Below are 15,290 nucleotides of genomic sequence, written 5' to 3' on the forward strand. Positions count from 1 at the left end.
ATATGCTTGTGTCCAAACTTATGTCACTGGAAAGGAGCAAGATGCGTTATTGGGCAAATGCTCAACTGAATTATGGAATGTTTAGTGCATACAGCATAGAGATCAACATCCTCAAGTGATGTTTGAGTTTTTTTTTCTCTTATCCATCTGGCTTAGTATTTACAGGGAAATCATCTGTAACACCTATACTTCATATGTTATGGTAAATTTGGGTGGAGAATCAGGACATATTAAATATTCATAGTGTGTTAACTTTTCAAAACATTGTAATATGTTGATTTGCATCAATTCTCCTTGGCAATCTTGTAAAGTAGTAGGGTAAGTCTTATTTTCCACACTTGACATGGAGAAAACTGAGGTGTAAAGTTGTGTGTGAAACGATTCATTTTACACCATTAATGAGATGCTGATTCAAGGCTTAAAGATATATCTTTTCATTCTGAATTCTGTGATAATTTAGTTATTTTACATTAAATCCATAAGGGTAATATCTGAGCTGGTAATTGTCATTCCTGCATAGTCTGCTGTTATAAAAAGAAAAAGTCCTAAGAGAAAATTTGCCTTTCTTTAGAGTGGGCCAACATTTATTGCATTCTAGCTAAATCTATACAATCTGGGGTTTCAGATACTCCTGGAACTCTGCTTAATGAAAAAGGCCCAACAACCCAGGAAAGAACAATTTTACTTGATATTTTTATTCACTTAACAGAAACATTCACTTATCAGATATCACTGAAATGCAATTTACAGAACTTAGAGGCAAATTAACATATGTAAATTCATATTTTAAGGTTTTGGATTTTTTACAAATCTTACAAATGTACATCCATTGGTACAATATTGCCATTCAATCATGCTTTGTATGTACAACCTTCAATTAAGAATGACTCTTAAGTTCATTTTGCTTAAAAAAATGCTGAAAATTAATTGGGCACTGCCGGGAAAGGTTTCTTAAATTGATGCATATACTGCAGAGTGATAGAAATCTAGTGTCTGTGTGAAAAGAGGCACTAGAATCCAGGTAATTTTATATTCATTTTGAAAGTTTACTTCATCTCTCCAAATCTGAGTTTGAAATGATGAGCTGGGAAATACGATTTTTCTTTCACCAGGGTTTGGTACAGTGTACCTTTCCCTGCAGGATGATTTTGTTTGGTCTAAATTTCTAGAGTTGTGGCCATCCCAGTCCCTTTTGGTGGGAGGACAGATTGAATGGACATGTTCCCAGGAGTCTAAAAAGATGGTGGCAAACCCCTGTAGTCAAGGTGTTACGAGAGCATCCTCACCTGAGCATCAACCTGCTTGCATGCATCAGCTCCGGGGCAGATGTGCCTGGGATTTGGGGACCCCAGGGAACCAGAACAAAGGAAGCAGAAATTTATGAGTAGGGAAGACGGTAAGAAGGGGAAAAGAAGGAGCGGGAGAGAATAGGCAGAGCTGCAGCGAAGGTCACCTTGTTCTCTGTTTTCCCAGAATTGAGGAGTGGGAGAAACTTTGTCGCAACAAAGCTTCCTTGGTTCTCTGTGTCCCTTCAGGTGGCCTTTATCTATCATCTCTTTGTTTCTGCTTACCTCACCATATTTTATCTTATCTGATTCAAAGTTGGTGAGAGAAGTTCGACAAGAGTCACTGACCTCCCAGCGCTCCCAGAAACGACTGTCCCGACTGTCCCGCAGTGGGGCTGTGATGCGTCAGGACCCGGACAGCGCAAGTCCCCCCACACCAAGGCTGCTCCCTCCGTTCCACGCCACGCCCTCCTGTCCCGCCCCTCAGGCGTCAAATACCAGCAAGACCTCAGAGGGGTGGATTTGTCCCAGATAAAACTGCCCCAGGGTGCTATATTATTTCCTGTGTAACCTCTGCAAAACTCAAAATGTGCAGGAGAGTAAGTTTCCCAGTCCTGGACTAGAGTCTGGATTCTGCAGACTCTATTAGAGAAGGACAATAGAGAAACCAGCAAAAAGGTATGTCAGATTTTGCTGAGTGCCACGTGAGACTTCTGCCAAAAGAAGTGGTAAGAGTTGTCAAATGGTAGTATATAAAAAGAAAGACTTTTTCTACCTTCCCTTTGGTTGCTGTTAGAAAGTGGTATTTATTGTACTTTGGGCCAATTATGTTACTTTATTAGAATGGCTTCTTAAAAAACGAGTATATAAGCTTCCCTAAATTAAAAATGTTTACTATATTTAAGTTTAAATTGTCTTTTTTTTTAAAACAAGATACTATAGGTTCATCTTGAAATTTATAATCTAAAAATAGGATCTCATCAAAATACTCTAACTATTCTACTCTGGGCATTGATATACTATGTATTTACTATTTATGGCTCTCCAGATATGTAAATGCTAAACCAAAAAAAAAAAAAAAAAAACAAGCATTCAACTTTATTGATAAGAATAGTTCCCTGTGAAAAGGAAATCATGTGGAAAAATATGAGCTAAGAGTTTGTTGGAAAAGTAACTTAGCTTGATGTTTCTGAGGACATCACAAAAATCAGTAGTGGAATGGAAGATATATACAGGTTTAAAGAGAATCACAGAAATAAAAAGGAAACAATAGTTATAGGCTTGCAAATCCTTTTGTTGACAAAAACCAAAACCAAGGAAATCCTAAATTCAATAACTTGATATTATACATTGTTGTGAACCTTGTGGACAAGAAGAGTGTGCACAGCCACTCGGCCTTTCCCAGAGCTCAGGCCTGTGAAAAGCTTGCAAATGATCAGACACTGACTTTTTGACTCAGAACCAGGCAGGAAACCTTAGATGCTTCTCTCCCCAGTAGGAAAGCATGCTTTGCGTGTGTCTTGAGGCAGGTACAGATGATGCTGATTTTATTTGGACTTTAGTAGTGGTGCTAAATGGGTATGAATACAGCAGACAGAAAACTTTAGAACCAAGGATTTTGAGCTTTTCTGTGGCATGAGGCACACAAAAAAATAAGGGGATGATAGTTTTGAGGCAAATCAGATGGACAGAGGGTCAAAGTGACAGAAGCCTGGGGGTCTCTGTCCTTTATCCTTTTTGTTTTGCTTGGTTTTATATATATATATTTTCCCCTCAGGGTGACCAAGTTACTCCTCCCCTATTTGTGCTTGATTCTCCTTACAGAACCCTGTGAGCTACTCCACTCAGCAGTCGCCATGCAGCCTGACCCTAGCTTAAAATTTGCGATGGGGTGTTCCAAACACCAGAGGAGTGAAATCCCTAGGTGTCTAGCACTGGCTCTTTGGTCTCAGAGCTGACATGACCCACCCCTTCCAGGTACACTGGATGCTGTGTCAGGATCCTGTGACTGGCCACCGCTCAGATAGGTCAGGCTTCTGTGGGTCAGGAGCAGCATACATGTGACATAATCTGGTCGTTGTATGCGGTCCTAACTTGGATTGCTTCAGAGCGTGAAGGATTCAATTCTCCACTTTCCCTCCTTAACTCCCCTCTGTTCTTCCCATTCCTTGAAGATCATCTTTTCCTAAGCCCTGGCTTCCCTACCTGTTGCTCACCTTGCTGGTCTCAACAGTTTCTTTCTCCTTTCTCCTTATGGGGCCTGGGATTCTTTCTTCCTTTGTCCCAGATTTCCCTCCCCATTTCACATTCACAGATAACTCCTTACAAAAAACACTGATTCCTAAGCTTACTTTCTGTGCATTAAAAATTCAACTTGGGCTGGGGTTGTGACTCAGTGGTAGAGTGCTTGCCTAGCACTGGTGAGACACTGGGTTTGATCCTCAGCACATTTAAAAAAAAAAAAGAACAAATAAAATAAAGTTATTAAAAAATTCTTCTCTTGCTATAAACTTTGGCAGAGCCTCCATCTTTCCTTCCAAGGAGTCTCCTGTTGACTTAATAAGTGGCTATGCTAATGCTAAGATGAGGAGAATGGAGTCACTGGCCAGCTTTCCTCAGTAGATGCTTGCGTTTTAGTAAAGTTTGGGTAATTTCTGGAGAGCAGTGCCCTGATCAAAATGAATCATGGCTACATAGCTACAGTTCAGGAGTTCCCACATTCTTTGCTTCAGATCATACAGGTGGCACCATGAGCCCATTTGTAGGATGCCCTATGCTGCCTCTTTCCTGTCATGGAGAAGACCCTGCTGTTAATGCTAATCTCCTTCTTGTACAAGAACACTGTCTGGAGCATGTTGATATAATGTGTGTATGCTTTCTTCAAACAACAACTCAGAATATGAGGAATTTGAGGTTCGGCTCACAGATTTCAACCAGGAACTAAAGGGGTCTCCACTTTTGGAAAAAGGCTCCAGATGTCAGATGGTTGAGAGACAGTGTCTAAGTCATAAACCAGCCCTTAGGGCTTTTTGGTTCTCTAGGTATCATCCTAGTGATGCGTCAGGTGATCAGAAATTTTAAACTGGTCCTTTGATCTCAGCCTGTACACTGAATAAAGATTTCATTTTATTTTCTAATTTTTTTGTGAAAGATTAACACGAATTATCTATTTGCAAAATCATGTTCATAACTTTCAAAACTTTATCTTGAAGTAGTTGTCTACTACCGACTCCATTTTCTTTTCTAAAAGGACTTGAGCCATAAATTTGGTCTCATATTAAATCCCACGAAGAGTTTCTATTTTCATACTAATATCTCTACTTCTTATTTTCTTGTATCAAATAGCTACAACTCAGTTTGTTTCATTTTTGCCTCATTGCTATGATATTTGTACTATGTGCTAGAGTATATACAGTGTGATGTAATGCTTGCACTCTTAGGGAGTGGGTGGCTGGAATTCTAACTAGGAAGCTCATACTCCAGAGGTAGCTACTTCTATGCTTTGTTACTTAGCACAATGCATTTCAGATAGGAATGTTTTAACTGGAGAAATTAGAAACTTGTTAACTAGCATGATGAATATTAGAAATGAGTTCTCCATGGTAAGATAATAATAACTCAAGGAACGTGGGTTGACTACTGACATGTTCGAGAAGGGCCTTGCCCTCGCATGGACGCAGCACCTCTCCTCGTAGCAAATGATGCTAAATGGTCCTGTGTATAGTCATGAACCTGGATGCCTGTCCTAAATGTGATAGAACTTGGCTTCTTGCATTTTGGCAGCTGTCATAAGTTGATATTTTTTGTTATGCAAGAAGGTGATTGGAGGACCTGAAAGAATAGAGAGGTTGTAGCTTTTCAAGCTTAAAGATTATTTTGACTTTTTTCTTTTTTTGGACTTTGTTTCGGATTTGATCCAAGACTCAGTTTCCTTGTTACCTGGTAGGGAAATTATAGGGTGGTGGCCGACAATGATACAACTCAAACTTCAATGCCTATTGTTACCTGCCAAAAGATACCAAGAGCTGTGATTGACAGAGCAGGCATAGCTTGGTTTGCAGCACTCAGTAAGACTGTGGAAATGGATTTCTTGCATCGCAGTGGCAGAGCACTGGTGCCTAGGGTTACTATTCCTCTGCATGGCAAGAATGGTTTTCATTTCTCTGGTCTTATTTTAGTTGTTCTCTGATATTGTGCAACTCAAATCCTTTTGGGAAAGAAGTGGAGAGATCTAAATGAATAATGAAAATAATTGAGCATTCCTATTGGTTTCTTTGGGCTGGGGGTGCCCATGGCTTTTCTCTTTACTCTTGGCTTATCTTGAAGTGTCACATCAACGTGTGCTAATGAGACCCAAACACATCATTATACAGGCTCATAGAAGGGAAGGGAAGCTTAGGGGTTGGTGTAGGAGGCTGTTTCTAACTAGTCACGCTTTAGTACCACTTTTCAAGGCTGCATCTAAGCTCCTCACACCCAACTAGAGGTTTTTCCCCTTTGATACCACCAAGAAGTGATGAAGCCAAGCAAGGGCACTTTAACCTCCAGGTATGATGGACAGGACCGTGGAGGCTAGCAGCCTGGGGAGAAGCAACAGGTCCCGAATTCAAACCTAGTAGCTCCTCCACACATTGTACACTTGTGTGATTTCTGGAACACTGAGGGAAAATGAATGCTGAGAACTGATGGACACACCACAGGGCTCCACACGTGGCTGCCTCCTCTCCAGGTTTCTCACTCCAGTCCAGTAGCAAAAGAGTCAGAGAGTGACTCAGAGAGTTAGTAGGAACTGGTCTTGCTCCGGAGGTTTCCTCACCCAGGTGCCCAGACCGGCTTTCTGAAAAGCCTTAAACAGCTGTTGTTTAACAGACTGGTAGGTGTGAGCCCCCAGCTTGGCCTCACAGTACATGGATGGCGTGTCTCCATGGCTTGGTGTCCATGTGCTCAGCTGCGGACAGAAGGAGAAAAAAGAAATTAACCACCAGCACAAATAGGAGCCTCTACCAAAGGAATTTTTAGCCCAACACCAGCTCTTGGGCTCAGTGTTTTCTTTTTCTTTCTCTCTTCCTTTAAAACAAAAACCCAAAATATTATAAAAAGCAACTGTGGTGCTAGTGACCCATTCCTATCAGGGAATTCTCTGGAAAACTCAGTTATGAAGAAAACTTCATCAGAAGTGTGAATGATTTAACAAATATGTAACATATAATTTGCCTGTTATTAAAAATCTAGACTCTGTGGCTCAATGGTAGACTGCTTGCCTGGAAAGAATGAGGCCCTGGGTTCAATTCCCAGCACAAGAAAAAAAAAAATCTCAACACTGTTTTTTCTTTCTGGAGGAGGATTAGGGGCTCAAAATGGGGCAGTGGCCATGAATGACTATGGGAATAAACATCATGGCAGGCAGAAAAGAGGAAGGGCTTTGAGTTATTTTGTTATTTGACCAAAGGACGAAAAAAATATAATGAGTTCCCTATCAGCCTTCTAATTTGTAACAGGCAAAGCTTTGGAGCCCACATAAGGCAGGAGTCAAATATGGCTTCAATTCCCCCATTGAGGGGAAGAAGGAGGGCAGGTGGATGATGGGGAACCCCAAATCACACTACAGCATCTTCTGGGGGAGAGTTTGTAGATCAGCATGCCCATTCACTGGCCGATGTCTTTTTGAGCATGAGGAAAAGAAGAGGCCTAGTTTGTTTAATAAGATAAAATCAGCGCTTCTCTAGAAGTGAGACATGGGAAAGTGGCCCAGCAGCAGGATGCAAGGGCTGAGACCCTGGGTCAGAGCTGTAGGATGTCTGGCCACAGACCCATGTCCATGTGCAATGGCTATGGCAGAGGCAGAAGCCATTGCTAAGCTCAGAGCTAAATATGCAAATTTCAGTGCTCTCTAAATTGATAAAAAAAAAAGAAAAAGAAAATAAAAGAAACCCCCAAACCCCAAAATTAACAACAACAACAACAACAACAACAACAACAACAACAATAATTAAGTCTTTGTGCTTCTCTGCTGTTCCTTTACTGGTTGCTACATTGGCTGCAACACTGTTTAACATGGTTACTTCTATTTGGATTCATTGCCTGAGTACAAAGTATAGAAAATTAAACCAAACATTTTCTTTCTTTCTTTCTTTCTTTCTTTCTTTCTTTCTTTCTTTCCTTCTTTCTTTCCTTCTTTCTTTCTTTCTTTCTTTCTTTCTTTCTTTCTTTCTTTCTTTCTTTCTTTCTTTCTTTCCTTCCTTCCTTCCTTCCTTCCTTCCTTCCTTCCTTCCTTCCTTCCTTCCTTCCTTCTTTCTTTCTTTCTTTCTTTCTTTCTTTCTTTCTTTCTTTCTTTCTTTCTTGTTATTCTTTCTGTCTTTCTTTCTTCCTTCCTTCCTTTCTTTTTTCCCCCCTGCTTTGGATACAATCTACTATGCTTTGGAAGCACATGAAAACCTACATCTCCATTAAAACTTCAGAAATACAGTTATTTCCTTATTTCTAGAGGAGGAAGCAGGTTCTGAAATGGGTAGGCTTCAGGGCTGGGGAGAAATCCTGACCCTGAAATTCACTACTTGTGAAATTTTGAGGAAAATTATTTCACTTTCGTAGCTTCCTTATATCTGAATATATTAGGAATAACACCAATGATAGTATTGACTTCAAAATGCTTCCTTGTGCTTTTCTTACGACACCCTGGGTACAGCGGGTGCAGGGCCTGGCCACACTGTGTTCTGCAGTAAGCTTTCCTATGTGACCTCCCAAGCTCCCACGCTGCTAGTCTGGGGACCACACTTGGGTGGTGAAGTCTCAAGTCTACGGGGACATGCTGAGTGGCCTGGGCAGTGGGGAGGAGGAAACACTACGGGAGCTGTTTTTTTTTTTTTGTCCTACATCAACCTCATCACAGACCAAGTCACAGTCCCTGGCCACCAGCCTCATCCTATTGCAGCCAGCTTTACCCCAGAGAGGACAGGTGCGACCTACCCTACCATACAGCCGTGCCCAGCGGGCAGAGAACACGTGCTTGCAGAGCCTGGATGAGCCCCCGCAGCTCCTCCTGCCAGTGGTGGCATTAATAATCTCCAGGTCCGAGTTGCCCACGACCCAGTTCACACTGAAGTGGGGCGACTTCCCTGGCTGCCGGGCCTCTGCATAACTCACTCCTGTCAAGAGAGAGAGAGGAAGCAGGTAAGCATTAACATCCTGGCCCCGCACGGGCCTCCCTCAAGAGCGCATCCTGGGCGGTGACCCTAGTGCAGAGTCACACATGTCATTCCGCTTTCCATCTTCAAAACGAAGGCAGTTCACGTTGAGGTGATTGTACTTGTAAGACTGGAGGGTGGAAATCAAGCATGGCCCTGAGGACAGTTTCATGCTCAAAAGTCACTGCTGGTTTCCGTTTTTAACCTTTCAATTTAAAGGATTTTTATGGGCAGTTTTGTAATAATTAAAACTCAGCCCAGTTTTTTTTCCCCTTCTCTAAATGTTTGTTGAGTGAATTAATGAACAAACAGAACCACGTATAAACAAGTTAAGAAAGTGCATTTATTTGGCACTCACTGCATGCCCAGCCCTCTTCAAGGTAAAACACTGGGTGGTAAATAATACCAGGCAGATCCTTAGGCTTATAGTTTAATTGATGAGAAAAAAAAACCCACTAATATAAACAAGAGAGATATATGAGTATGGGAAAACAAACAATGCAGAAATAGCACTGACTACAAAATTTGCAAGCCTCACTGCAAAAATAAAAATGAGAGGCCCCTTGTCTGAAAGTCATCAAGAGTTTTAAGACCACAGCAAAATATGAATCCAAATGTAGGTTCTACTAAGCTCAGATTCCTGGGGTGAGTCATGCGTCCATGAAACTGGTGCTGCCAAGAAGCATCCAGATTTTCCAGGGAAGTCCTTGTTTTAAGGTGAATTTCACCTTGTCAGACTGTCCACTGTGTCTTTGAATTGGAGTCCACACAACCTGGTGGTCGCAGCCTCCTACAGCAGAGTGGAGGGAGAAAGCAGAGCCCTCTCACTTTGCAGTCTGGGGCCAGCCGCACTTCTCAGCTCCTAACCTCAGCCCAGTATCAACTCCTGCCCAGCCACGCTGCAGTGCTCCCCCTGCTGATCAGGACTTCCTGAAGATGCTGGGTGAGGTGTCTGGTGAGCATGTGCCTGGGTTTCCTCTTCCAGGGACGCCATCCTGAGGATCCCAACCGTCTAATATTGTGGTGCTGCTTTGCTTCCCATATGTTGTCTTTCTTCTTGCCTCCTGAAGGTTATGTTTGCCAACCTGTGACCTTGGGGAGGTCCCTATGCTGCAGTAGTTTGGAGGCAAGATGCCCCAGATGACCATGGCCAGATGGTTTCCACGTGCTGGACTTCCTTGTGGCAACCCTGTGCGTAATAGATTTGACCCTCATCATTTCTAGAGGCTGTGCCATATGGTCCAGTCTCTGCTGAGTCTCATGGTCCAACCATAAAAATTAGTAGAGAAGGAATTTAGTCTCTGTTCACTCCAAGAAAATTCTGGGATGTTTGGTTTGTAACCCAGAAACCCTGGTCACGTGCCCCCTATCAGTGCCTCTTGAATCTCTCACCACACCCAGGGCCCCTTCAGCGTCTCCATGATACCTTCCCCAAACTCAGCCCAGCTGGACTTCTCGGCCCCCTTGTCCATTTTCACCTTATGAAGGTCGGTCCTGACGATCTAGCCCTGCTCATGTCTCCATGTGCCTTGGGTCCTACTTTTCAGCAGGATGAATGAGGGAAAGGGATGCAGCAGAGCCTCTCAGGTACAGACCCTGCATTCTGGAGAGATGGGAGCCTGCAGAGAAGCCAAGAGCTTTTGGCAGGTACACTGAGTTTAGGCCACTGGGATGGCTGTTCAGAAGTCCCAGCCATGTGTTGCTGATGTTGGTGGAGAAGCCCAGGTGTTGGGATAGCAGCCCAGGTGCCAAGCACTGGCTGGATGAGCACAGTGCAAGTCCTGCAGCAGACTCCCCTTGTGGGAACTGTTCCCGGGCCGAGTGGAAGCTCAGCACACAGTGCCTTTGCGGACACAGGCTTCATTTAAATTCTGGGGAAGAGCCCATCAACTCAGAGCTGCAAAGCCACAGACTCCAGGATCCTTCTTTGTCCCCAGCTTAACCCTGGGGCCAGGGGCTTCTTGGATAAAACAGAGGCCAGTTTCTGAGTACACTGACATCTGAGTTTTCTGTCTGCCACTTACACAGCCTGGACTTCAGACTGAAAGTCACCCTATGACCTTCCTCTGGTCATGCATGGCCAGTGTTGGGTGTTTAGGCTAATTCTATTTGTGTCAGCTTTTTCCTAGAAGTGATTCTTTGTGGCAGCTGCCCACCCTTGAGAGCTGGGCAGAGGGGACAATCTGGCCCATTGGCAGCCATGGGCTGTCCTACTGGGCAGGGACCACCTTGGCAGGAGGAGGCAGCTGCTGAGGTCAGGGATGACTGGGTACCAAGAGAGACGGTCATTGCCCCAGATTTATGTAGCCAGGCTCAGCAGCATGGCTGCCTCCTTGTCCTCCTTCTCCTCTCCCCTCCCCTCCCATCCCTCTAGTCTCTACAATGGTCAGGGCTGACCACTGAGGCTCAGAGCTTGGTTTTCTCCAAGGTGCTAAACTCTGACCTCAGAGGAGGCTGCCTCCTTGTCCTCCTTCTCCTCTCCCCTCCCCTCCCATCCCTCTAGTCTCTACAATGGTCAGGGCTGACCACTGAGGCTCAGAGCTTGGTTTTCTCCAAGGTGCTAAACTCTGACCTCAGAGGAAACCCTGGAGTGCCTGATGTCATCATGGGACATGCCTGGCTCCTGGCAGGGCGCGTCGCCTCCTGTCCTCTTCTCTGTGTGTCAAAGTGTTGCTGGCTCTCAGCGCACAGACACCTGCTTTGGAGAGGGCCCAGCTGCAGCCTCACTGGGCTCTGCTCCCAACATCTTTGGCTGCCAGCCTCACGGGGGCCCAGATAGCACTGGGAAGGCAGCCATGAGGGTGCTCATGTCAACTATGCATGCGCTCTGCTCCACGTTGGTGGGTGGTGGGGGGGGACAAAAGGGAAGGAAGGAAGGAACACAGGACGTGCTGCGAGGGAAGGTGTGGTTGATGGGCCCCTGGGATTCCACTTGCAGACAAGGCTCGTGCCTCAGGAATCTGGAGACTTGAGTCCAGGCTCATCTTCTCTCTGGGACCCTTTTTCTTTTTCTTCCTTTGCTTTCTGACAGGGTAACTTTGTTTCACAAGGTGATTTGAAGATCAAACAGGACAGACAAGAGCACTTTTAAGGCATCAAGTATTATGGGCATTGTTATTTCCATCTGGAGGAAGATTTAAAGGTCACCTCTAGTTTGTTTAGTGCTTTCAAAGTCACACAGATCAAAAAATGTTCCCAGTTACTCCATTCTCTGGAACAATTAGGTAATAACCCCATTCACTTAGATACACCTAATTATTTTGGGGAATGGAGAACTCATTGACCAAAGGCCAGGATGTCTTTTCTGTTAAACATTTTTTTTTTCATATGTGTTTGTTCAACATATGGCCTTAATACCTCTGTAGGAGACCTACTTGTCTACTTATACTTTGAGCCTCTAGTTTAAGGATTATCTCCCTTCTGTCCTTTGTTTGCAACAACAACAACACAAAAGACTTTCCAAAGCAACCTGGAAGAATGACAATCTCGCCATCCACCTTTAAAAATAAATCCACCATAAAGATAAAGCGCTTGGAATGTTTACTAAATATTCATGCCAGCAGTACAATTTTTGACATCACTGTAATTAACCATGGCTGCTGATTATACCCAAGGAGATGAAGCCACTGTGCCAGACTCACTTGAATCTAATATGTAAATTTACCAACATACAACAGAACAAACAATTACCTCACAGAACATTCATGTCAGTCTGACGTGATGTTCTCTTTCTGCAGGCAAACCCTGCACAGATACGAATCTCCTGGTCACTGTGATGGAGCTAGGGATAGTAGTTGTATTGCCCAAACATTGACCAGCACCAGGCTACTTCTTTACTCCAGAGGGATGAGTCCTCCTGGAAACAGGTGTGAAAGCTCTGGGGTGGCTGTCTTTTCCTACCTGTCATGAAATGCCTCTTGCCAATCTGTGCTACTTTGATTTGTTTTTCTACTTTCCTGTTTCAGGATGATTCTCTCCATTTCTCCCTTGATCTTGTATCACATCAACATATGTAATTCCTCAGCTGAGCTGATCTTCTGGATATATATTAACAGGATTCAGTAGGTGGCCCCTATTTTACTTGTTTGTTTCATCCTGGAGGAGATTCTTGGTTTCACATATAGGAATGACCTCACTGTTTCTATATTGATTTTATCATTTTATATTGACTCTCTGGGTGCTGTTTCGTAATTTCTGCCTGTCAGCATGTACCCAGGATCCTCCATGGAGCGTTTTCAAGAGTTCATTCATCCATTTTCTCACACTGTATTTATCGAGCCTTTTCAGGCCCAGGAGCATTGGGATTTTGAAACTTAGGGCCCAGACTGTCTAACTCAGTGTTGAATCGTATATGATATCTAGATGGTACTGGACAGGATGAGAACCTGTTTGCTCAAAGCTAGAAATGAAAGTCTGGTTTGTATTTATGGGTTTAATTTTTTTTTTCCTCTCTATGGTTAGGCACTTTGAAAAGGAAAGAAGAGTGTAAATTCTTGGGCTATACTTCCTGAAGTAGACATCAGACATGAAATGATTTAAGACTAAACTGGAGTCCCAAGGACATAGTAAATGACAGTCCCAGGTGTACCTGACTAAGACCTGCTCCACATGTTCCTCAAGACAACACATTAGCACATGCCTGGAAATCTAATGCACTCAGGAAGTATAATAGCACCTCCTGTCCCCACTTCACAGCATGAAGCCCCTCAGAAGGTTCTTCAGCCACCCCCCTCCAGAGATAGACAGCAATGGGTCAGAGTGTGACAGCTGACCTGGTACCCCGAGTCCTGGTTCAGATTTTAGAGGAGTGCTTTTGTGGTCTGAGCCCAGAAAACCTGAACACTGTGCCAATGGTGTGCCAAGAAGAAAAGAATGTCCTCATCGTGAACCCATGACAGACCAACACTCAGACACCGCCATGTGATAAATGGCGTTGGCTTAAGTCTGTGGACTTCATTACACACCCATGCTGGGGCCTCCTGTTCTTCTCTGCAGATCGTCCTAAATAAGGTTCTGGGCACTTGTTCCCTGACATCCAGAAATCAAACCAAATCAAAATAAAACTAAATAGGAGCCCTGGAAAATTTGCCTTTAGTAAATTTTGTCTTTAATGAATTGCTTTATATCACAAGAACAATACTGCATATTTTAATTTGGTTTCCATCTGTAGGGAAAATTATACTTTAACTGTGTAGCACTGTATTCAGCTTCCTTATCTGCTGTTAAACAAATGGCTATAAATGTGGTGGCTTAAAATGTCAGAGCTTTACCCTCTCGCAGTTCTGACGATCTTGAGTCTGCAGTCCAGGTGTCAGCAGGACCCTGCTCCTTTCTCTGGAGGCTTTGGGGGCGATCCCTCTTGACTTTTCCAGCTTTTGTTGGCTACAGCCATTCCTTGGCTTATGGCCACATCACTCCAATCTTGGCTTCTGCCTTTGCCTGGCCTCTCCCTGCGCTTTCTTATATGAGACTGCACGTAGGACTCCACTGAGATAGTTCACATCTCCTCATCTCATGAACCTTAATTTAATCACACCTGCAGGGACCCCTTTTCCAAATGAGGCAATTTTTGGGTCCTAGGGATGAGGACTGGGTATCTCTGGGGGTCACTATTCAGCCTAGAACAAGTACTAACTCTGAAAGTTGGAACTCGGTCTATGAATCAAGTGCAAACTCTTCCTGGAGGAGGAGCCCTGCCCTCTGGGCCCTGCTCTCTGGCAGAGTGGCAGGTTTGCTGGGAGAGAACAAGTATCTCTCAGACTGCCTCCAGCCAGACTCCCTCTTCTTGAGGTTGGTGGCCTGGGCAGAGGAGAGTTCTGGGGCCGCTCTTGAGCAGAACAAGGGAGGAACAGAGCCACAGCAATGCTGCTCTCTGAATGTTGAAGGCTGAGGCTGCCTCCATCCGGCAGGATCCTGCACTTAGATGCTTGTGCAGAAAGGGCAAGAAAGGGGGAAGAAAGAAAGGTGTTCCTGAAAACCTGTGTCACCTAGGGGAGGAACAGGATCTAGCACTGTTTTTTCTCCAGTAATTACTTCCAAACAGTCTTGGAAATAACTCCTCCTCCTAATCAGTTTCTCTATCAGAATAGTCTCTAAAGGAAACGTGCTAAAGGAAGTTTGCTCAACCTGATACCTAACCTAGAGGTGTGTTGACACTCATTGATTTGTAAATATGTCCCACAACCTAGTTGTTTTTTGTGATTTTTTTCCTAGAGTGATATCTTATTTCATGGTAGATCTGCATGAGAATAAGCTGGTCTCTACTAGCCTTGTCACAGAGATCCTGTCAGGTTCACTAACGGATGGAGATGGGCCCAATGAGGTTGAGTGCCCTGTCATTTTAGTGACACAATCATGTAAATAGGCTGGGCTCTGGAAATAAACCAAGGTCAAGTATCATGTCTATGACTTACTGGCAGAATGACCTGGGATCAGTTAACAACATGCCACTCTTCCTTCTCTTCCCGCCAGCTGCTCTTAGATTATTACTGCTGTCACTGGGACCACTGCTGTTACTCTGGCCATTATTTAAGAGCAAAGAGAGTGAATCCACAACTGATCCATGAAAATGAATTTAGTATGGCTCACATAGCTATATAAAGATGCCTTACTTTAAAAAATCCTTATTTACTTTTGGCTGAAAAAGACATTATATAAGTGAGACATTACAGCATGTCTTTAAATAGCAAGTGAGCCTACTATATTTAAAATGTAATTCACTTTTCCAAAATTAAATTTACACAAGACATTTCAGGGATGTAATTTTTACATGAAGCGAGGCAAGTCTATAATACAAAGTAGCATTACATTTAATTTTGTG

The 15,290-nt window shown here is 43.7% G+C and overlaps 1 protein-coding gene across 3 annotated transcripts in view; it reads right to left on the bottom strand.

Annotated features, from left to right (window-relative positions):
• Nucleotides 1-674: 674 nt before the first annotated feature.
• Nucleotides 675-15,290, bottom strand: part of Adarb2 (adenosine deaminase RNA specific B2 (inactive)) — a 479,503-nt gene continuing 464,887 nt past the window's right edge. For 2 of the 3 annotated variants that reach the window (XM_078023135.1, XM_005320333.4), the window contains 2 exons: nucleotides 8,253-8,431; nucleotides 675-6,234 (listed from right to left, as the gene is read on the bottom strand). In XM_078023135.1, the coding sequence (XP_077879261.1) occupies nucleotides 6,058-6,234; nucleotides 8,253-8,431 (356 nt within the window). In that variant the 3' untranslated portion in view covers nucleotides 675-6,057. The remainder of the gene's footprint in view (nucleotides 6,235-8,252; nucleotides 8,432-15,290) is intronic. The other variant, XM_040278723.2, reaches the window with a different exon arrangement.

Source organism: Ictidomys tridecemlineatus, chromosome 10 (genome assembly GCF_052094955.1).
Source record: "Ictidomys tridecemlineatus isolate mIctTri1 chromosome 10, mIctTri1.hap1, whole genome shotgun sequence".
NCBI lineage: Eukaryota > Metazoa > Chordata > Mammalia > Rodentia > Sciuridae > Ictidomys > Ictidomys tridecemlineatus.